This window comes from Haliotis cracherodii, unplaced genomic scaffold (assembly GCF_022045235.1).
Source record: "Haliotis cracherodii isolate W230 unplaced genomic scaffold, xgHalCrac1.p SCAF_3, whole genome shotgun sequence".
In the NCBI taxonomy this organism is placed as follows: domain Eukaryota; kingdom Metazoa; phylum Mollusca; class Gastropoda; order Lepetellida; family Haliotidae; genus Haliotis; species Haliotis cracherodii.
The window spans coordinates 66,124,186-66,146,695 of record NW_027266286.1 but is presented as its reverse complement, the minus strand read 5'-3'; the positions used below and the strand labels follow the sequence as shown (position 1 = coordinate 66,146,695).

Here is a 22,510-nt window from a genome sequence, read left to right as displayed (position 1 = left end):
CCAGGTTGTTGTGTCTTTATTTGGTGCAGCTATATAATATTGAAGTCCGGGGCAGTGTATAAATTAGTTTCCAAACTTGTCTTAGCCCTTCTAAGATGGAATATCAATGGACTTCGAAACAAAATTGATGATGTTAATTTATATCATACTTACAACAATAAAATAACATGTCTTGTGGAAACTTTTGTCTACTGTAGCTTTGATAATAACTGGTTAGTTGGTTATGATATTTATTGTAGTCCAGCAATAAAGTTATCTAATTACGGCAGGCTGTCAGGTACACGTGGTATGTGTGTATGTGTCCATCAATCCTTCAGTAAATTTTGTAAGTTAATTAAATCAGATGTTGGTAATCTCCTGTGCTTGACCATATAAAAAGTGTTACTCACAATTGATAAAAATGTAAACTTGCCATGTTCATACATTCCACCAGCTGGCTCGCCGTATTATAACCATGTGGTCTCTAACTGTAGTATTCATCATCTTATAGAGTTTTTGTTATATAATCAGTCGCAGCTTAAAGATTCTATCAGTGTAGTCTGGGGAGATATAAATGCTCGTGCTGGTCAACAAACCAATACTCTAGTCGATCTACAAAACGATTTTGTTCATAGTAACTGTCCATTTCCAGAAGATGTTGGAGATCGGAAATCCCATGACACGTTACTAATCAATTTGGTCAGATACTTCTAGATATGTTGTATACATTTCACTTGTTCATTGTCAGTGGGAGAGTGTATGGGATACCCTTGGAGAATTTACCTATTGTGGAAACCAAGGTGCAAGCGTTAATGATATTTTTATATGTGTTCTCCCGATTTCTTTCATTATATTAACATGTTGAATATTGGCGATCGTCTAGATTCTGATCAGTTACTTTTGGAATTAACTTATAATTATAAGTTCCCTCATATGAATCAAACATATAACAAATGAGGGTTTCACTGAGAAGAAACTAATATGGAATGACGAATTTTCGAACAAGCTACAAGAAAGTATAGCATATTTTAAACAGTTTCTTCTCGATAAACTTGATAATAATATTGAGGGGCGATTGATGACTTGGTGGAAATTATGTTAACTTCAACATCTTGTATGAGAAAAGAATTAAAACTGATCATGGATAAAAATAAAACTTATAATACTAGATGTAGAATTGCAAGATAAAGCGCTACGAAGATTTAGAACTAATCGTACTGGTCTTGACAGAAAGAAATATTGCGAAAATTGGAATAAATATAAAAATTGCTGTCGGAAATACAAATTTGATATGCGTAGACAGAGACAAGACAAACTGAAAAAATCTTTTAATATCCCTCCTGCGTTCTGGAAACAAATACGATCTCTCAAGAATAGATCTTCTGTCACAGATAACATAATAAAATCGTAGTAGCTTAGTCATTTTAAGAAGGTTTTTTCAAATTATTTTTAGTGAATGATGCACGGATGTTGATGAAGTTATGCTAGATTCACCCATTGCTGAAAACGAAATAATAGATGCGATAAATCACCTAAAAAGGGGAAAACAGCTGGTCCTGGTGATGTAGTTATCGAAATGTTGAAGTGTTCTAAATTTGAAGTTATGCCTTTTCTTTTCAAATGTTTCAATAAGTTATTTGAAAATGGAGTTTTCCCTAGCAATAAGTCATGTTCTATAATAATCCCACTGCATAAAAAGGGGAACAGGAGTGACCCAGATAACTATAGAGGTATTTCATTAATGAGTATTTTGGGAAAGCTGGCTTATTCTAAAGTTATTATTAAAGTTATTCTACCTCAGATCATATATTTACACTTTATGCACTTATTCAAAGACCTTGTCACGGCGTAAGGCATAAATTGTATGCAGCATTTGTAGATTTCAAAAGGGCTTTTGATTCTGTTAATCGCTTTATGCTGTGGACATGTCTACGAAAAGCTGGTGATTGTAAGACAAGGCTGTATTTTGAGCCCGATCTTATTTCATTTTTCAATATTGAATTATATTACGAAATAGTTGCCAATGGTAAACATGGTATCAAAATGTTTCCAGATTTGATAGAAATATTAATGCTACTTTTCGCAGACGATGTCATTTTAGTGTCAGATACTGTTGTTGGTCTACCTAGGCAATTAAATATTTTAAGTACATACACGAAAGAATGGAAATTATCAGTTAATTTGGAAAAAAAACCCTAAAATGGTGATCTTTAGAAAAGGTGCTCCAATAGCGTTGAAAGAGAGATGGTCATTCGATGGTCAGTTAGTCAATATAGTATTTGATATCCAGATGCAACCAATTTTATTGTATGGTTCTGAAGTATGGGTATTTCAACGTTATGACAGTTTATGTTCACTGATTAGCATGTAAAATGTTTCTTTGTGTCGGATCTTCTACACCAAATTGTATGGTTTATGGTGAATGTGGTAGGATACCCATTATATATTAACTCTCAGCTTAGATGTTTAAAATACTGGTTTAAAATCCTTCATATGCATGAACAACGTCTCCCAAAGTAGATTATAACATGCTTCTACATTTAGATAACATTGGAAGAAAACAATTAATTAAATATCGACTTGGTTTACTAGACCTATTTGTAAATGAAGGAAGAAAACTGTCCATTGAAAAACTGAAAAGAATTTGTCCATTATTTGATCTAGAGATAGAAAATGAAATTCATTTTGTTTTTGTCTGTCCATTTTACAATGATCTTCGAAAGAAATATATAAAAGATTATTGAAAGCAATGTCACCGATAACCGCGTTTGTAGTTATTCTGACGACAAAGAACGAATCTAATATATTATATCTTTCTCAATATATTAAGTATGCATTAGCCAAAAGAAATGAATTAATCAAACAATGTGTATATCCCAATGTGTAACATTTATGATTGTATCTACATGCGTAACTCTCTGTTACTGTATATGGGGCGGAGGCCTTTTGTACAATAAACTTCTTGAACTTTGACTGATGAATGTCGTAATTAATAGGCCAACATATACTTGTGAATGTCTTAATAGCCCAACATATACTTACGAATGTCGTAACAGGCCAACATAGACTTACGAATGTCGTAACATGCCAACAGAGACATACGAATGTTTCAACAGTTCATCATAGACTTACTTATGAACGTCAATCTACTTATATATCATATGTTACATAGAGCGAATACGTCTCTAATTACATCATTGGAAATAGTTGTAGTTTTGGTGACAGTCGCGTAAATGTCCCCACGCACGATTATGATAACAGAAATCATATTTAATGCAATAAATGTATATTCTGTGAGCTCTATTATGGTGTACAACTGTATGCTGTCCGGGACTTTAAATCCGTGATGTTGTATTGGACCATGACATCATGACTACACAGGGATATACAGTCTGCGTCGTCATGTCCTTTGTTGCTCGTTACGTGGAAATGATAACGCCTCTGATAAGACTGCGCCTCTTATGTGTACTCAGAAGCACTCACGTATCTCTATGACATTGCGGAAGACGGAAATATGTCCTTTATCACGAAATACCAACTACATATCATTAGCTATGGTGTCTTTAGTGGCCGTATACGGTGTCATATTAACTTATATGCTATGTTTCTGCTAACCTATGACACCGTATACGGCCACTAAAGACACCACAACGAATTTATTAGGCCGAAAACTTTACACTCATTGTAGAACCGACAGGACCAGTGCATGTTTTCGAAACAACGCTTTAATGTAAACACAAAGCTTAACAGTGGCGGGGGCACGGGTTGCCCAGTCGTCTAAGGCGCCACGATTCGCTGTGCAGAGTTGCGTCCCTTGGGCACGCCAGAAACCTATGATTGTAGGTTCGAATCCTGGTTCGCCCCGATTATGTTTCTAGGTTTGTCAGCACCATACCCGTGCTCGTGGGTTTCACCGAAGTGGTAAACGTCTGAGACCTGCATCACTTGGGGCTTTCCTCTCACATTAAGCTGACACGCCGTGATATAACTGGAATACTGTTAAAAACGGCGTTAAACCCAACTCACTCACTCACTTAACAGTGGCATGCACTTAATGTGGATGGTTAAATAAGTATTATAGCTGAAATAGATAGAATTATCATAAAAATGCCCTCATGTTATCAGAAATCGGCGGGCCACTTTTTTCCTAACGACGGGCTACTATCTAGTATATTAATATGTTCTTGTGAAATATGTGAGGTGGGTATTGGAAAATCCAAGATGGATGTTACTAACGGTATACGCTGTCATAGGTCTGTAACAACCATCTTGGATTTTACTGACGGTATACGGGCCCACGTGGGGTCAGTAGTTCTGCTGACTGATTGGTCAATCTCACTTTGAGGCATAATGATATTAGTTATGGTGTCTTTAGTTGCCGCAGACAGTGTCATATTAGGTAAGCAGAAAAATATGATATTGGGGCGACGTGGATCTGCTATTGTTCTGCTAACCTAATGTGACACTGTATACGGCCACTTATATACTAACATCGTAGTCTCTGAAATGAACATATCGTACAGAAAAGAACCAGTTGTAAATTATCTTAATAAAAATATAATAAAAAAGGAGCCCAGAGACTATCTTCATACTACTGCAGAAATCTAGACTTGACAAACATTATAGACTTGCATGGACTGTATTTGATATATTTGTATCAGGGTCTGTAAGACAGACTCGGCCACTTATGACACCATACATTATTTATTATGCCGAAAAGTTGACACTATTTGGTCTCTTTATCGCACATGTCATGTCAAAATGAAAACTTGACGCTTACGGCCGTATAAATAACAGGACCACTACTAATGTTTCCGATACAAAGCTTAATGTAAACACACGTTAACAATGGAATGCACCAAATGTGAACGTTGAAACATGTATTATAGCTGAAATGGATACAGTTATCATAAAAATGCCCGCATGTGATCAGAAATCTGCTGGAATGTAGAATAGATAGCAGCCCGTCATTTGCGTCACGTTTTATGTTCTGTGGCGTTGCTCTTTGTAAATCAGTGACATCCGCTGAGAGCTTTTTTCCCCCATAATTTTATCAATAATTTCATACTTTCAAGTTTACAGGTGTTTTTTTCATGATGATTGGCTGAATGGGTAGTTACGTGATCTGATATTTGGAGTTCACACTCCTGTGAACGGACAGAAAAGTTCACACGATGTGAACAATTTTTTGTGAAATTGATCATGTGAACTTTTGCCGGAACTACTTTCCGGGGGTTCCCCGAATTCTCGATCGGTGTTTACAATCAACTCGTTTTTCTATTTTCTTTTTAATCCCTGCATTTACCAGGAATATAATTAATGTAGTATTTTTGCCTTGTCTTGTAACATCTAATCTGACTTAGAAATAAATAAATGCTTTAAGTTCTGGTGTTTAATGTCGTCTAGGTGCTAGATGAAACAAAATGGATTGTCCTTACGGTGATTTGGATATGGAATGGCTATCTTTCAATACTAGATCTAATAACGCAAATGAAGAAAATGAACCCTGTAAAATTACTGAGGTGAACGAAATTGATTTATTGGGCGATATTGACTTCGATGCCTTGTTTTCGGGAAAGTGTTTTCAGATGTGGTCGATGACACAGATAAAAGCGACTGCTCCTGATCAATCCCAAACTAAAACCTGATTCACTATCGTATCGTGAAACAAATCTAAGATTTTGAGAAACCACAAGAAACTTAAATTTAACAAGAGTTTGCCACTAACGTGGCTACATCCCCCGCCCTGTTGCAGAATTTATGACATAATTAAATCTTAACAAACCCTAACCTTTTTTAACCGAGGTGGAACTTGTCATGGAAATTGTAAAAAAAAGAGAAGAGTTTGGAACCTATGTCCATCTTGTTGCCATGGAAACGTAAAAAGGCACCAGTTCAGCATGTACCTGACATGAACGTTTTATGAGTTATGCTCCGGAAATAAACCCTACCCTCACAGAACCTAAGTCCATCTTGTTGCCATGGAAACGTAAAAAATAAAAAAATCTAAAATTTCTAAATAGCAAAAGGCACCAGTTCAGCATGTACTAGACAGACCTGCAAAGTTTCATGAAAAAATATTGAACGGTTTATGAGTTATGCTCCGGAAACGAACCCTACCCTCACAGAACCTAAGTCCATCTTGTTGCCATGGAAACGTAAAAAAATAAAAATTATAAAATTTCTAAATAGCAAAAGGCACGAGTTCAGCATATACCTGACAGGCCTGCAAAGTTTAATGAAAAAATATTGAACGGTTTCTAACTTATGCTCCGGAAACGAAACGTGACGGACGGACGGACGGAGCCCGTAAAAATTCTATATCTCCCGCCAAATTTGTTGGGCGGGGGATAAAAAACCCCAAAACTCTTGCCTACCTGTTTTATCGGACACGAGAAAATATCCGTATTCTGAGTTGGCCGACCTCCGTGCATTCTAGGCCGAGAAGCGGCGGCACATGAGGAATGACGGGGCACAGAATAGAAGCTGGCAACAGGTCAAACAGTAGGTCCATCTCAAGTGACAAGAAACACCTGCTAAGCAAAGTATTACAGCACACGCGACAAATCCCAAACTCCAAATATAACACACCCTGACGTTGAAAATTAACTCCGTTCAATCCCCACCAGTCCATTCCACATCCAGTTTGCGATTATCCAAACACAAGCAATACATTCATAAATCGGTGATATTCCCAATTTACTAGTGCCATGAGAGGGTTCACGCGTCGGGGTGTTTTCCATACCTGCTTCATAAACTTCATTTTCAACAGCAGTAAGTATAAATGTCATCCTCATGCTCCCGTTCGACTCGGAATGCACCTCTTTAAAAACTTATGTGACGTCATATATAAATCCGCGCTTGAAGGTTGACCTCGCCTCGGTGCATCGAGGTCATGTTTATATTTTTGTTCACTTTCCTATAACCTATTTTTAAGATTTGATTTATCCCAACTACTGTTTGTAAATTTGTTCAGAGAATGAAAATATGTTGACATATTTCTAGATTATGCTGTATATATTCAAAGAACTATTTGTCTATGCGTAACTGAGTATGAGTGGGGAAACGTATGTGATCGAGAGCCGGCAAATACCGACAAAATAACATTGTTGCAATGTTCGAAAACAGAGGACTTCAAATTTAACCAAACATTGTTACGATGTTATTCGGCGAGACTACAAAGTATGAAATTATAAAAATTGAACGCCAGTTTGGATGGTTAAACTTTCGTGTGAACCCCCGAGCTTGCGAGTAGGTTCACACAGTTTAACCAGCGCTTTTAATCGCTCACACTTCAAAGAACCCATCCAAACTGACGTTCAATTCTTAATCCAACCGCATTAAGATCTATAGGTTATCGGTGACATTAACAACTGACGATATACCTAAGCAATTATGTCAAAAACGGGACCTACAGAAATCGTAAATAGGCAGATTCAATCAACAATGGAGTCATCAACTGTTCAAGCCACAGAGCCAAACCCGGGACCTTCACACAGCCTTACATTAACCACCACTAGTACTGGTTACGGATTTGGCAGTGTGTGTTGGGGAAGGGTAATTTCGATAATCAACGTTTCTTGTGTGGTGCGGACACTTGACACAGAAATAGGGACAAGGATCCTCCTCTTCTTCAGTCTGCCGTGACAAGTAATGGATGCATCAAATGGAGAAATAACAACCTTGTATCAGACAAATGAACGTTTATATAAAACAAATGACAAAATATATCATCAGTACATTTATACAGTCATGAATGTCAGTGGTAAATCAAGCTGAGTAAATTTGAGATAAAGACAATGAAGCATGGCTGTCACCCATGACACATGTCAAATTAGATTTTCACATTTCGGTGACGTCTGTGGATGAAATTGTGTCATAGTCGAAGTTAGGTCAGCTTCAGCAGTTTACTTCATCAACAAGGCATACAGTCAGTGTCCTGGAAGGATAACAACGATGAAGGACTAAAGTTGTCCACAAGCAGGAGGACGACGGCCATACAGTACACAACCACCAAGTGTCGAATATACAACTAGGCAGTTAATTCTGACTCCCCTGCTCATTCCGACTGTTCACAACATCACTTCTGTGTCCGTGTTGCTGGCAAGCAGAGCCTGTAGAATGGCTACTGCCAGGAACAGAAACCTTCATAGTTGTCCCTAGGCTGTTTCCCTGTTCCCCGATCACATGATGTTCCACTTGCCTCTCATTCGGTATGACGTGAGGGCCTTGTGAGCCTTTCTCCTGATCACCTTGTTGCTGTCATGGTTAAACACCTCCAGGGCTTCCGCCACGGAAAACTCCATGTGCTGTGGGGAGCCGTCACAAAGCGTGTGTAGAACCTGCATGCGCACATTGTCTGCCTCGTCGTCAATCATCTGCAGCACCCGACGCCAGAAGTCGTCAAGGTCCTTCTTAACGCGGCAAGGACACATCTCCTTTAGCGCCCTCTGGCGGACTTGAGGGTTGTCATGTTTAGACAACTCTATGATGACGTCAATGTCAGTGGTTGTCTTGCACATACGGAGGGCTTCTCCTACAGATATGGATGTCAACGTAATGGCCTCAGACATGTTGAGATTCGTGGATGGTTTCTGGAAGGAAAATAAATATTATTAGTTTAGGCTACGACTACACAGATATTAACCCATGCTTTCATGGATTAAACGGTCTGGACTAGTTTCAATTATATCCTATTTAAAACGATTCCGTGGAAATCTTCCCTTCATTGGTCGAAGCATGGAGTCATAGTATTAGTGTCCAAGGTGGAAGGAGTCTCGTCAGAAGTCTAACGCGGAGGAGGAAAGTTTTCTAATTTAGTTTCTCACCAAAATCAGACACATTTCACGAGTACCAGATCAATTCTATAAATTAACCACCACTTACTTTCAATCAGTCATAAAACAAGATCACTGTTCTTGCGACTTCCATAATTAATATAAGATGAATGGAATTAAGGAATTAATGAGGGGAACATATGAGGTTCACTACCTCCCCCGTTAATGAGTGAACTGGTAAATAGTGTTTTCAATTATCCCAGTATCCCTGATAGGGTAATATAACACATATAAATGCTCATAAAATACATGTCATCACGGAACAATATTCCCCAATCAAGAATGATGCATGTCGTAAATACAGAAGTACTCACCAGTGATATATTGAAGCTATGAAGACTAAATCATCCAGTCACTCTCACAGTGAAAGTGATAGTCAGTCCTCTAGTTTATCCCTATCTCCGACTGTGTGGTCTCACATCCTGTCCCCCAGGTCCTGTATGGGGATGTAGGCACCACGATGTACATGTATATATACGGGTGTCCTTGCACAACTCGCCAACAACACACTACCGGACAAGTCACTATTGAACCATACACAAAAAAACACCGACTTGCCTGCGATTGTGAAATCATACAGGGGAGGTAACTCCAGTGCACTGCCGACTTCACAACAGCGTTCAAAGCTTATTTAAAATAGTCTTTCTGACTATTATGGAGTTTTTCTTGTGTGTATTTGGAGAAAATCATTTTAAATGTATCCAAATTTCTTGTTCACAGTTTCGATGTACATACTCGTGTGGCAGAATAATAAAATCCACACAGTAAGGACTATCTATACCCGTTAAATAGGTCACACGATCTAAATCCTGCACCACCACACTAACTTGATCACAGTAATTTGATTATATACATTTACCATGCAATAAGAGCAGTCAGTTCTGTGAAATATGTTTATTCTTGTGTCAATAAAACACGCATTACCTCTATAAGACCAAAATGTACAACTAATGATTTCTCACAATTACATTTGAATACCAAATAAGTCAGTTTGAACATATTTCTGTATACGTCTCTACACACAGATACACAATGGGAATGAAGATGGGGCCGCTAGAAGGAGACGGCCTCTTACATGGACCAGGTCTGATTATAAAGTACAAACTGAAAATAATGATAGCCCGGGCTTTTAATTGAGGGAATATGGTAAGTCCGTGGTTGGGATAGATAATTCCAGTAATTAGATAATATACATTTAACGTACAATAAGAATAGTCATTCCTGCGAAATATGTTTATTCTTGTGTCAATAAAACACGTATTACCTCTATAAAACACGACCTCTACAGCTAATGATTTCTCACAATTATATCTGAATACCAAATAAGTCAGCTTGAACATATTTCTGTTTATCATATAATGGGTAGGTTTCTCGACAGGATAAAGCCAACGGATAAAAAGGATATCCGTTGGGGTCATATGCGGATAGAGATGCAAATATCAAAGGTCAAGTAGGACTACTTTCGCTGTTTATAAACAAACATGGTGTCGCCCTCGTCATTCGGCGATCGAGTCAGAATTAACCATCGGGAATCTGGATAAACTACATGGATAATTGCTATCATTATGAAAAGAACAGTCCAATATACTGAAAATCAGTGTCTAACTGTGACGTAGCTAAGGCATTTTTTAAGTTTTGGCAACTTTGGAGATATAAATTTCGAAACAATTTTGCGAGGGCACGAGGCCTAGCCAAGCGGGATGAGTAGCCATATCTGTGCTTGTAGACCTCTGCGGCTTAAAACCTTCTCCACAAATTAAAGTAGTTGGATATTGCCGAAATATGTTTGAATTGTTACCTTGTTTCGTTTAGTCGCTGTGTGTACATCTGACTACACTTCTTAAGGTTATAACAGGGCAGACCGACTGTCAACGACGTCTGAGCGTGGCGTCTCATAGACTAGGGTTAGAGTAGCTTCCCTTTGACAAAGGGCAGTTACTCTACCGGACAGACCGATGAATTGCCGCTAAAGGCAATTAAAAACAACTGTTGTTTTACGTATATGTTGCTTCGCCACTGTATAAGAAACAGATTTCAGTTGGAACTATATTGGCTACTGTCACTGTCCGACTGACACATCACTTACCCTGTGACGTAATAAATATTAATGCGCCCATTCCAGGAAAACTCGCCATATTTCGGTAACGTTTGTGAGAGAGGGAAAGCGATTTTAAAGCACAGAATTAAAGAATGACATTATATGATAAAGAGGTTATCACGCTTGTGTGTTTGGGGATGGTAAATATCCTGTATTAGGAATAAACACTATGTATTTTGCTCGCCAAGGCTCGCTAAATACAATGTTTATTCCTAATGCAGGATATTTAGCATCCCCAAACACACTCGCGTGATAACCTCTATATACGTCTCTCCACACAGATACACAATGGGAATGAAGATGGGGCCGCTAGAAGAAGACGGCCGCTTACATGGACCAGGTCTGTTGATAAAGTACAACTGAAAATAATGATAGCCCGGGCTTTTAATTGAGGGAATATGGTAAGTCCGTGGTTGGGATAGATAATGTGTGACGCAGTTGTTGTGTCTACATCAGACTAATACAAGGCCATACTTGTATCCTAGATACATATACCAGTCTGTAATATTGATGCGCCATTGTGTGGCCGTGTCTTCACCCTCCCTGACATAATGAGGCTATGGACACAGCCCCATTATGTCACGGCTGTTGTTTGTTGTTTAACGCCGCACTCAGCAATATTCCAGCTTTATGACGGCGGTTTGTAAATAATCGAGTCTGGACTAGACAATCCAGTGATTGACATCATGAGCATCGATCCATGCAATTGGGATACGATAACATGCATCGACCAGGTCAGCAGTCTGACCACCCGATCCCCTTAGTCGCCTCTTACGACAAGCATAGTCGTCTTTTACGGCAAGTATTGGTTGCTGAATACCTATTCTACCCCGGATCTTCACGGGTCAAGTATCCTAGGTGCATATATCAGTCTGTAATATTGATGCGTCAGACATTCAGGTGTGTAGTTGTATATTAATACAGTATTACCTCTTCCTTACAAATAGTGCCGTCGCTACTCTGTGAACATGAACTTGTTGGATGAGTTCACCTTGATATAGGGGTGGGTATATAATAGTTATATGTAATCTTTCTTCATGCCCTCACCATATACATATAACATTTTTCCATGACACCTCCTCGTCTGTAATAAATTACCAGTCCCTAAATTATGTTCATAACTTTTTTATTGAAAAAAGAAATCTGTGTCATTTTTTCACGCCCTCCCCTCCCCCAGATAAATGTTGCGTTTCGGTATATAAAACGGTTATTGTACACCATCAAACATATTTCTATAAATAAATACCGTGTAGCCTTAATTTCCTCGATAAGATTCTGATTCTCACAAGTCGCAATGGCCTACACTTGTAAAGACCTCAGCTACTCATTTGTTTATAAGACATGTGAAGATCCGGGTCAGAATAGGTCTTCAGCAACCCATGCTTGCTGTAACAGGCGACTATGCTTGTCATAAGAGGTGACTAACGGGGTCGGGTGGTCAGGCCCGCTGACTTGGTTGATTCATGTCATCGTATCCCAATTGCGTGGATCGATGCTCATGATATCAATCACTGGATTGTCTAGTCCAGACTCGATTATTAACAGACAGCCGTCATATTGCCGGAATAGTGCTGACTGCGGCGTTAAACAATAAGAAAACAATCATGTGTGTAAATAGATTCTCGGTATCGTTGACTAGTATTACATTTATGATAACAGTTTTTCCAGTGATTTGCCAATAAGGAAAACATCTGTAAAGACATACTCGTACGTAAGTTGAAAAAACAACACTGGGTATAATTACATACAGTGTTGTAGTTATACACAAGGAACTCAAAATTAATTGGTATAAGGTTTTTTAATTTGCATATTTTACGCAATACGTTTGTGAGTTATTATTTTCTATTTTGACAGATTGCAGAGTCGATATTATCCATTGTATATATAGAATAACGGAGCAGTAGTAGATTTTATGTTTTTAACAAAAATATTTGGAAAAGACGACATCACATTATCTCAATGCTATAAGAACATACGAGCCGACAGTTGCTCATATGCCCTCTAACATAACACACATTCCTACTTTCTCAAACTTAAAATACATCCCTACTTTTAGACTTTGACACAAAACATTCTTTTATGCAAATATTGAAAAATAGACCAGGACTCTTTGTAGTCTGTATTAATAAGGGCGGTCGGGTAGCCTAGTGGTTAAAGCGTTCGCTCGTCACGCTGAAGACCCGGGTTCGAATCCCGACATGGGTACAATGTGTGAAGCCCATTTCTGGTGTCCCCCGCCGTGATATTGCTGGAATATTGCTAAAAGCGGCGTAAAACCATACTCACTCACTCACTCACTGTATTTATACTGTGTGAGTTGCTCTGCGGGCTGCACGAGAAATACGCTCGCGAGTTGATCGTTATATAATGCATGATACAAGGCCCTTTGCTTTTTCATGGGCCCCTAAACGAGTATTTTATCATTCGCTTTTACGATTTTAGTACATGCTGACGGGGGTAATAGGAAATATAGAGCCCTGAACAAGTACATTAATGCTTCTGTTTTTTTTAATAGTTTTTCTCTTCAAAGGATTATCGAAATATTTGATATGAACATCGTTATAGGTAACATGATGTATTATGTTCTCAGCCTTTGAAATATTTGAAAAGATTTAATAGTTATTTTCACAACGATCTGTCATTTGTGGCCGCACAGCCAAGGTCACCTATTACACGTCATCAGATTACAGGATGCTGATATTGGAGTCTCGTTGCCTTCATGTTTTCCGACAAAATTTGAAATCATTGGAAAAACACCCACAACTGTCCTTTGAAAAATAATGTATCGTTTAAACAATAGAGTGTTTTAAATATGGTGAGACATCTACTTAATGTGATCAATTTAATCTTAGTATGTCCTTGATATTCTTTGAGAAATGTGGCGTGGTAACACCATAAGAATACAGTTCATCGTGTTTCCGGTGTTATAGAACTCCCAGGCTATATTGCTGACGAACTGCATTGTATTTTGATAATAGCAACCGCAACAAAAACGTATTGTGCGCAGGGAGTAATCAAGAAGGGTGACTGTGTCACTTTGATATTCCGGGTTTATCTCGTGGCTGTGCCGGCGGACACGAGGTCTACCATATGGTACGTATGACGCTACACTTGGACAAGGGGTTTGTTACTGGGAGGCCATGATTCCTTGCAGGGCCTAGTGGCGGAGGTGATTACCGCTCACTTAGTGCTCAGCGTTAATCTGTGGCGTGACGTCATTAGCTGAGAATCAACAACAGCTTACGTCAGCGTAACGTCAACACTGAGGCAACGTGACAACACGCCCGCTGTTTGATCTAGGCTGATACGGGAATCCATCTTGATATTTGCCCGCGCCTGTATTGAGATTATATCTACAGATTCTGGGTCATATAACGTGCTGTGCCAGATGATTGCCTGAAGACATAGTGCCAATCGTTTTTTTTATCATATAGATATTGTATATGTGCTGTAAGCTATTTCTTGCTGTTAGTATTTTGGTATTTGTTTCCGTGCGCCATGTGATGTATGCATCAGCCGCTATGGGTGCTTGTTTATATACAATGTAATGCGCATGAACAGGCGTTTGTTTCTATACGTCATGTTAACATTGGTAGATGCTTGTTCTGTATGTCTTGCCAACACGAGCAGGCATTTGTTTCTGTATGTCTTAAAATCATCAGGCGTTTGTTTCTGTACGTCCTGTTATCATCAGCAGGTGCTTGTTTCTGTACGCCCTGTTAAGATCAGCAGGTGTTTGTTTATGTACGCCATGTTAACATCAGCAGGTGTTTGTTTCTGTACGTCCTGTTAACATCAGCAGGTGCTTGTTTCTGTACGCCCTGTTAATATCAGCAGGTGCTTGTTTCTGTACGTCCTGTTAACATCAACAGGTGCTTGTTTCTGTACGCCCTGTTAACATCAGCATGTGCTTGTTTCTGTACGTCCTGTTAACATCAGCAGGTGTTTGTTTCTGTACGTCCTGTTAACATCAGCAGGTGCTTGTTTCCGTGCAAGAGAATAAACAGTCTAGATAATCCCCCGAAACAGATTCCATTTTGCGTATCAATCACTAGATTGTCCGATCCTGATTCGTTTTTTTTAAGATCGCCGTCATGATGTTGAGTGCGGCGTTAAACAACAAACAAAGAAAGTGGTTCGTACAGTCAATGTTCATTTCAAATTATGTGGCAATGTAGACAGCACCAAGTAGCAAACCCGTGAAGACCCGGGTTAGAATTGATCTTCAGCCACCCATGATTGTCGTAAGGGTTGTCGTATCCCATATGCGTAGGTCGATGCTTATGGTGTCAATCACTGGATTGTCTGGTCCAGACTCGATTATTAATAGACCGCCGTCATACAGCTGGAATATTGCTGAGTGTAGCGTTAAACAACAAACAAACCAAGTTGCAAGATATAATTTTGTTCAAACTTCTTATTTCCACATTGTATATGTGTAATTAAATTGTGTATATACAATATACTTATGAAAAAAAGGGATCTCGTGATGAGTGCATGATTAAGAACAGCTCATGAATTCAGTTCATGATACTCTCAAAGAATTATTCCAGGGGCCTCAACGGGAGGTATTCGCACTAAGTGCTTTCCGGAAGTATGTTTGCATGATAGTGTCACCCATGCATCGCCATGAAAGGTGAGAGAATTGTGACATTGTTGCCGTGTAACAGTTGTTATCCTGACGTATGCAACATGATATTGTATATATATAGTTTTTAGGAATATAGTTTTATCTTTTTCATTTCAAGTAGTTATATATACATGTATCTTCATTAGTTGTAGCACAAAATGTATATGCTTGGGTTAAGAGTTCAAGCGGTTGGTCCATTTTATTGAAGGGTGGTCAGGAAGTGATTGATAAATCATGGAATAAATGTCACCTCAACAAACACAACCGCAGCTTCTATTTTTTCATCATGAACAACCCCTGCAACACATATATTGTATATACGTGGCAATACCGCACCCCTTGTAGGGAAGTACACCCCGGCAGGTTGCCAATTTCGTAATGGTCGTGTTAAGTCTAAAACCGACAGACCGTGACTGACCACGATACTACCAACCTTCAGGAAGTCACGTGTAAACAGAACTCTTAAAATGGGTCATATTACATGAAAACACATAAGTTAATTACATTCACATCATCTCCGCGAGTATTTCAGTTTTCAAAACTAATGGCAAGGGGAGACAACCTACGTTTTTGAACTTCCTGCCAGCGTTTGCCCATATTATTTGCATAGAGAACCTCTTCAGGCTCCACACATGCCTTGTATAAGTCTCTACCTCCTCCAGCACCACGCCCAAACAGGAGCTCCCACGAGAATTCATCTCCGTGTCATCTTTCAGCTGTCTGATATATTTCTCACTTTCCTGTAGAGATGTCAGAGTCATCCCTTTCAGTAACGGCCCCAGTCGTCTGTAGTCGCCTAGTTCCTGAACGGTCATGTCTTTGGTCAAGGTCGTTACGTCACCATAAAGAACTTCACAGAAGTAACTCAGCGGCAAGCAGTCCGTGTGTATGTTCGGATCGGCGCCATGCCGTAGGAGCAGAAGCAGCGTCTGCTTGTGGATGCCAAGATGTCTGCTTGTGTCCGCCAGTGCGTGGAGACTGGAGCCGTAACGCTCCTTCCCAGTCTTCCCAACGTAGTTCACGTCTGCCCCGTGATTCAGGAGGATGTCTGTACTTTTATACATAAACATGGAGACGGTGTCGGAGTCACAGTCGTCAGTAACGTACGCAGACATAGTGTCAAACAGACTGTGAAGCGCAGATGAGTAGGCCTTTCTACCAAAGGCAGTTTCATACTCATTTTCATTGACAAGCTCCTCTACTTTGATTTCATCAAAATTAGGATCCGCTCCAGCATTTAATAGTAGCAGCAGACAAGCGATTCGATAGGGTGCTGATCGTTCGAGGTCATGGAAGTGGGTGCGACTCAGCAAGCTGTACAGAGGAAATGTCCTGGAGGGATAAAACGCGTGGATCGCGTGCCCATGACGCAACAATACTGACGTCACTGTCACGAGAGATTCGTACCATGACTTGTCAAATGAATAGCTATATGTGAACAGTACATGAAAAAAATTCATCCCGCCAAACACAACCTTTTGATCGATGTCATAACGAAGCAATGCGTCCAGGCATTCGGGTCGCGCCATCTTCAGGGCAAGGGCGACTGCTTTTTGCAGATCGGCTTGAGAGGGGTTCTCGCACAGAAGTAAGCGAAGGGCACTGGGAGAGTCCAGTTTACAGGCAAGATCTGTATAACTCTCGGATTTTTGTTTGTTGGTTGGCTTACTTCCTGTCGGACAGAAATCCAAAATGGCTTTCACACACGTGAGATGACATGCCTCTGCCGCCACGTCTAGGGGCGTCATTTTTTTCTTTTCACTATCGGTGTCTACACCTTTCACATTTTGACCTTTGACTCCTGGAAAGTCAAATAGTGCTGGCTTGTTGTCGTCTGCTCTCTCCTGAAGCAGCATGATGACGAGAGACCTGTATCCAAGGTGACACGCGAGATGGAGGTAGGGGTGACGCTCAGGTTCGTGTGGCGTCTTGAACAGCCCCCTGGAGAATAATGTACCTACTGCCACCACGTTGTTGGTCAGTATAGCGTGGTGGAGAAGGTCAAGGTCACTAATATCCCGCCATGTTTGCAGAGCTCTCGGGGAACACTTGTCTATTGAGTTCCTGAGACTGGTGCTGTCTTCATGGTTGAGGATAGAGCGGAGGACTGCTTGTATATGCTTGTCCTTGGCGGTAGGGGTGTCCATACCTGAAAGTAGGCATCAAGTTTGGACTTTTGTATGACGCTCACTGTTTTCAAACACTTTCATCGGTATGACGTCATAATGACATAACAATGCCATTGACGTCATAACATCGTGCCCCTTCCATTCGTCACCACTCGCCCCTAACCGTAACTATTCGGCTTGTCTCGGAATAACACGAGTTGGTCATGAATAGTGCCCATTCGTCCCCACTCGCTCCTTGTCCCGGAATGATACGAGTGGTCACAGATGCTCGTTTGCCTTCAGCTACCCGCGTCCATTTCCGTGACCATCGGTCAGTCCCGGAATTACATGAGTGGTCACGAATGCTCGTGTGTTTGTCGTAAATGGATCCAGCTATTCAAACATGTGAGTGGTGTTTACCCAGCATACTAATTTATAGACTGTTTCGTCCATCTCTATCAGTTCGGGGCCCCGTTCCTCAAGGCGATCTTAGCACTAAGGTGACCGTAAGTCCGATACTTTAACACAGGTTTACGATCATCGTTGTGCTAAGATCGCTTTGAGGAACGGGGCCAAGTTCAGTTTATCTCTCAGAGAGACCCACCAACGGTGCTACATGAGAAAAATTATAATATAAATTCATCATCATATAATAATAATAATAATAATAATAATAATAATAATAATAATAATGATGATATTAATAATAATATGACAGGAGTATTGTGCAAGAATCTCATACACGTTTTTATACCGGCTTCAACATTTCTAAAGATGGTATTGATGAATTGAACAATTTTTTCACATCTTTTACCCTAAGGATGGATAGACATTTTTTTCAGTTTATACACATTAGGCCATTCGGAGAGATCTTTATATAGGTATGTACATAGACCGCCACTGAAGATGGGCTTCATATCTAAATAGTTAATGAAACTCGTTTCCAACCGCAGGAGAACTCCATAAATTACACAAACGTTCCACTCTTGGCCGGATATCAGACCCGCGTCCATTTTAAACTGGTAAATTATGGTTTGTGCTTCTAAATTTTAAGATTGGGTGATTAACGTTTTAGGCAGATAAAGATATTTCTCAAAGGTGATATTTTCTTTTAACACTTTATAGTACATACCTTTAGAGCTATCAGAAATGGAACTGTGCCAATTCAGCAGGAAGTGGTCTTTCAATATTTCTTCAACTTTTAAGGCTAGTCAGGAAGAACACATTAACGGGTTGTCAAATATTTCACTGAGTCCGCAGTTGTTTAATATTTTCTTGACAAGCGTTGTCCATGGATGTTTTTCAGAGATGCCAGCGTAGTTCTGAGTGGTAAACTTATAATTAAAATTTTGGAGTTTGATTATAGATTGTCATTTTATGTTAGAATAGAATAACACGTTTGATACATTACATTTTGATAGTGGGGGTTTCCCTTCCGAGTTCCCCATAAATCAAAGACCTGCTGCCAGTTAGAAGAAAATTTAAATGAACTTTTTCGATAAGATTAATGTTTTCAAATGCCCAGATTTCACAACAGTATGTTGCATCATATACATAGTTGATGCAAACTTGCATGTAAGCAAGTGTCGTCATACACATATTTTAAGTTACAGTTTTGACTCGTTTAATACATAAACATGAGAGGTTCATCTCTGAAGATAATTTATACCAATCAGTTTCGGTGTTGCAAACGCCTTTGTATTATAAGCACATTCTCCTGTTGAGCCCCATTCACTCCAAATACCCCACGTGTGTGGTAACAGCTTGGATTTTGTTTCTTTGTTGTTTAACGCCGCACTCAGAAATATTCCAGCTATTGACGTCGGTCTGTAAATAATTGAGTCTGGACCAGACAATCCAGTGATTGGCATCATCAGCATCGATCCACGCAATTGGGATACGATGACATGCATCAACAAAGTCAGCGAGCCTGACCACCCGATCCCTATAGTCGCCTCTTACGACAAGCATATAGTCACATTTTACGGCAAGTATGGGTTGCTGAAGACCTATTCTACCCCGAATCTTCACGGGTCCGAACAGCTTCGAACATGCAATGAGTTGGTTCAGTGCGCGTGTGACCTGGCAGAATGTGTACCATCGTACTCCGCCAACGTGGGTCGTTGGAGTGAGAGCACAAATGCTGTTTTTGCCACATCAGCAATCTGGCAGTATTCGCGGCGACATTGATCGTTCAGTTGTATTTACATGTCGCGCTATGCTATTGATGGTTATCAGTGCCTACTGTATGCATAACAACATTCACACGCTCATTGTGGGGCACAGGCGTATTCGCAGTTGCTGAGTATATTCCCTCACACCAATAAAATGAGATCTTAAATCAGCGGCATGACCAGGACGTGTTAGGGATATCCTTGCGATATCTCTGTTTAAGATATCGTGTACAGGTCTGCTTGTGTTGGTCTGTTTGAGAAGCGTGAAAAGAAAAATATATACTGCAACGTCACTTCCGAAACGAAGCTAATTGGTATATAGGGTATTTATCTGGAGGGAGATATAATACACTGAATAATCGAGGATGTAATACCCGTCGTCTCACGGTATATACTAATGCGAGAGAAATCTTAAGCAACGAAAGTTTACAAATGCAGCAACGATCATTCACTAAAACGTCAGGATTCCACGCAGTTATATATCCGGTGATGAAGTTACCGCAAATAACACAATGTTTTTGCTTGTCTGTTAGCGCCGCACTCGGCAATATGACGGCGGTCTGTAAATAATCGAGTCTGAACCAGACAATCCAGTAATTGATATCATAAGCATCGATCCACGTAATTGGGATCGATGACATGCATCAACAAAGTCAGCGAGCCTGACCACCCGATCCCGTTAGTCGCCATTTACGACAAGCATGGTCGCCTTTTACGGCAAGCATGGGTTGCTGAAGACCTATTCTTCCCTGGATCTTCACGGGTCAAATAACACAATGACACACTAGACTGTCAGTCCGATAATGCGCAGTAATTACGCTCCATCGACAACCACAACTTACCTGTAATCATTGATCACGCGCAAACCGTACTACCTACATAGTGTAAGTAACGCTCACCAGACAACCCCATGCACCACACCACTGGGCCGCCATTATATATACCATTCAATGTAAACAAGTCAGAACTCGATCGGTGTGTGTTTGTAGAGAGCGAGGCAACGCATATCGACCAGGCAGACATACACAGGGTGTTCACCGGCCCCGCTCGCACTTACTTGCTCTCGTGTGTTCACTGGGTTTCAACTCGATTTCCCTTCCTACTATAAATAATCGTTTAGTGTAACCATGTCAACATATACAGGTATACCTAATTTCAATTTTGACATTCCGCCATAATTAATTTATCTTCTTCAAGGTTACCTCCCCATCCTACCACCCCACCCCCCTCCCCGGTGACAATTTGAGTTAAGGATAATAATCACAATACGTCTTTAATTTCCAAGAATCTCTGACTCAGCGCCGACCACGCTAATATCCCACTGACGTCAATAACCACGTCATTGTGATGTCAATTGATGAGTTCTGACGTCATCATCGTCCCTTCAAATAAATGTTCGGCAGTAAATGATGTTGTTTGTGGATATTTGATGATAATTCTTTTCTTCCCCATACAGTGTCCTTGAAGACAAAGGCCACGAGTCTAAGCAAATATTTTAAACAATCTTGATTGCAAAACTTGATGAGTCAAAATAATATAGTCAACTGAAAGTAAGTCTTGCCTTTAATTATAACATATGATTTCGTTTTAAAAAAAAGGATATATGTAAACACTGAATATTAAACGATGACGATACCATATATTTTAAGTTTTGTTTACAGCAGGGAACAGAGATGCCCGCGAAACTGGTTGTATTTACAGTTATTATCTCCTAGCAACATCAACATTAGTGGCTGGTGATCGCGCGTGAGTGATGACGTCAGACCGCGCCAACTGACGTCAATACCAGGCGCGTCTCTAAATGTCATTTGTCGCTGGGGTGTTCTCCAGGCGTTTGGTGAATATCATTTGATGAATCTATCATCCGATACCTCCATGCTTTTTGTTTGTTCAAATTTAGGATGATAACAAGTTATCAACTATAGGTCCTAATAACCTCAATCAACTATGACGCATTTACTGGAATGGTTAAGTTACAATGAATATATGTAAATAGCTTTGTCAAGAAAATAGGTCTGATATGAAACCAGTTCATATAGTCTTGACATTCAAACAGCATTTCTCGAACACAGGTAGAAAAAATATAAAAGGACAAACTTAGCCATATATCTAGTCCCAATGACTATGATGTTCAGGAATGTTCTGTTCGGTAAATATGACACATACAACGCCCGCGTGACACAATCCCATTACATGACATGAACAACACGTGAATCTCGGGCATATAAAACGCAATCAATAATTTCCCAGCCTCCGTATTCACGTGACAACGATGACATAATAAATTCAGCGAACCGAGACCGGTAACGGGAAAAGAGGAAATACAATAACATACCGGACAAAGAATGTGACCCGAATATGTGGTCAATAGTAAAATTTCAACCCAAGACGGAGCGGCAAGCAAGAAATAGTAGGTACAAGCGATAGTTCAGCGTTCAACCACTGATCAATGATAAAGCCGGTCACAAGCTGTTTGTGTCAGCTTTCTGCTCTGACGTCAGAACACGGCGAGCTCCACACGACAGTTTCGATCACGCTCACCCACTAAGCGCTCTCTCTATTTCTAGCCGTTGTCAAGTGGCGTGGCAATGACGTCATACTTTTGTTAGGTCGGAGCTGAGCTGTTATGAGTTTTATTCCCCCGGAAGTCGGTGCGCGCTGACTCATACCACTGTGACGAATTG

At 40.0% G+C, this 22,510-nt stretch overlaps 2 protein-coding genes across 3 annotated transcripts; both read right to left on the bottom strand.

Annotated features, from left to right (window-relative positions):
* Positions 1 to 7,842: 7,842 nt before the first annotated feature.
* Positions 7,843 to 9,231, bottom strand: LOC139475029 (uncharacterized). The gene is made up of 2 exons (XM_071258243.1): positions 9,131 to 9,231; positions 7,843 to 8,573 (listed from the first exon to the last, which is right to left on the bottom strand). The coding sequence occupies exon 2, from the start codon at positions 8,550 to 8,552 to the stop codon at positions 8,163 to 8,165; it is 390 nt and encodes a 129-aa protein (XP_071114344.1). The 5' UTR covers positions 8,553 to 8,573; positions 9,131 to 9,231; the 3' UTR covers positions 7,843 to 8,162.
* A 6,178-nt stretch (positions 9,232 to 15,409) lies between these two features.
* LOC139474737 (uncharacterized) lies at positions 15,410 to 22,444 on the bottom strand. 2 transcript variants are annotated; one of them, XM_071257852.1, is made up of 2 exons: positions 22,368 to 22,444; positions 15,410 to 17,693 (listed from the first exon to the last, which is right to left on the bottom strand). In XM_071257852.1, the coding sequence occupies exon 2, from the start codon at positions 17,689 to 17,691 to the stop codon at positions 16,051 to 16,053; it is 1,641 nt and encodes a 546-aa protein (XP_071113953.1). In that variant the 5' UTR covers positions 17,692 to 17,693; positions 22,368 to 22,444; the 3' UTR covers positions 15,410 to 16,050. The 2 variants fall into 2 exon arrangements, with proteins under 2 accessions (XP_071113953.1, XP_071113952.1); XM_071257851.1 differs by lacking the exon at positions 22,368 to 22,444 and adding an exon at positions 20,669 to 20,755.
* Positions 22,445 to 22,510: the final 66 nt, after the last annotated feature.

Coding starts and splice junctions, on each gene's coding strand:
- LOC139475029 (XM_071258243.1), bottom strand. CDS start 8,552: ATGTCTGAGGCCATTACGTTGACATCCATATCTGTAGGAGAAGCCCTC.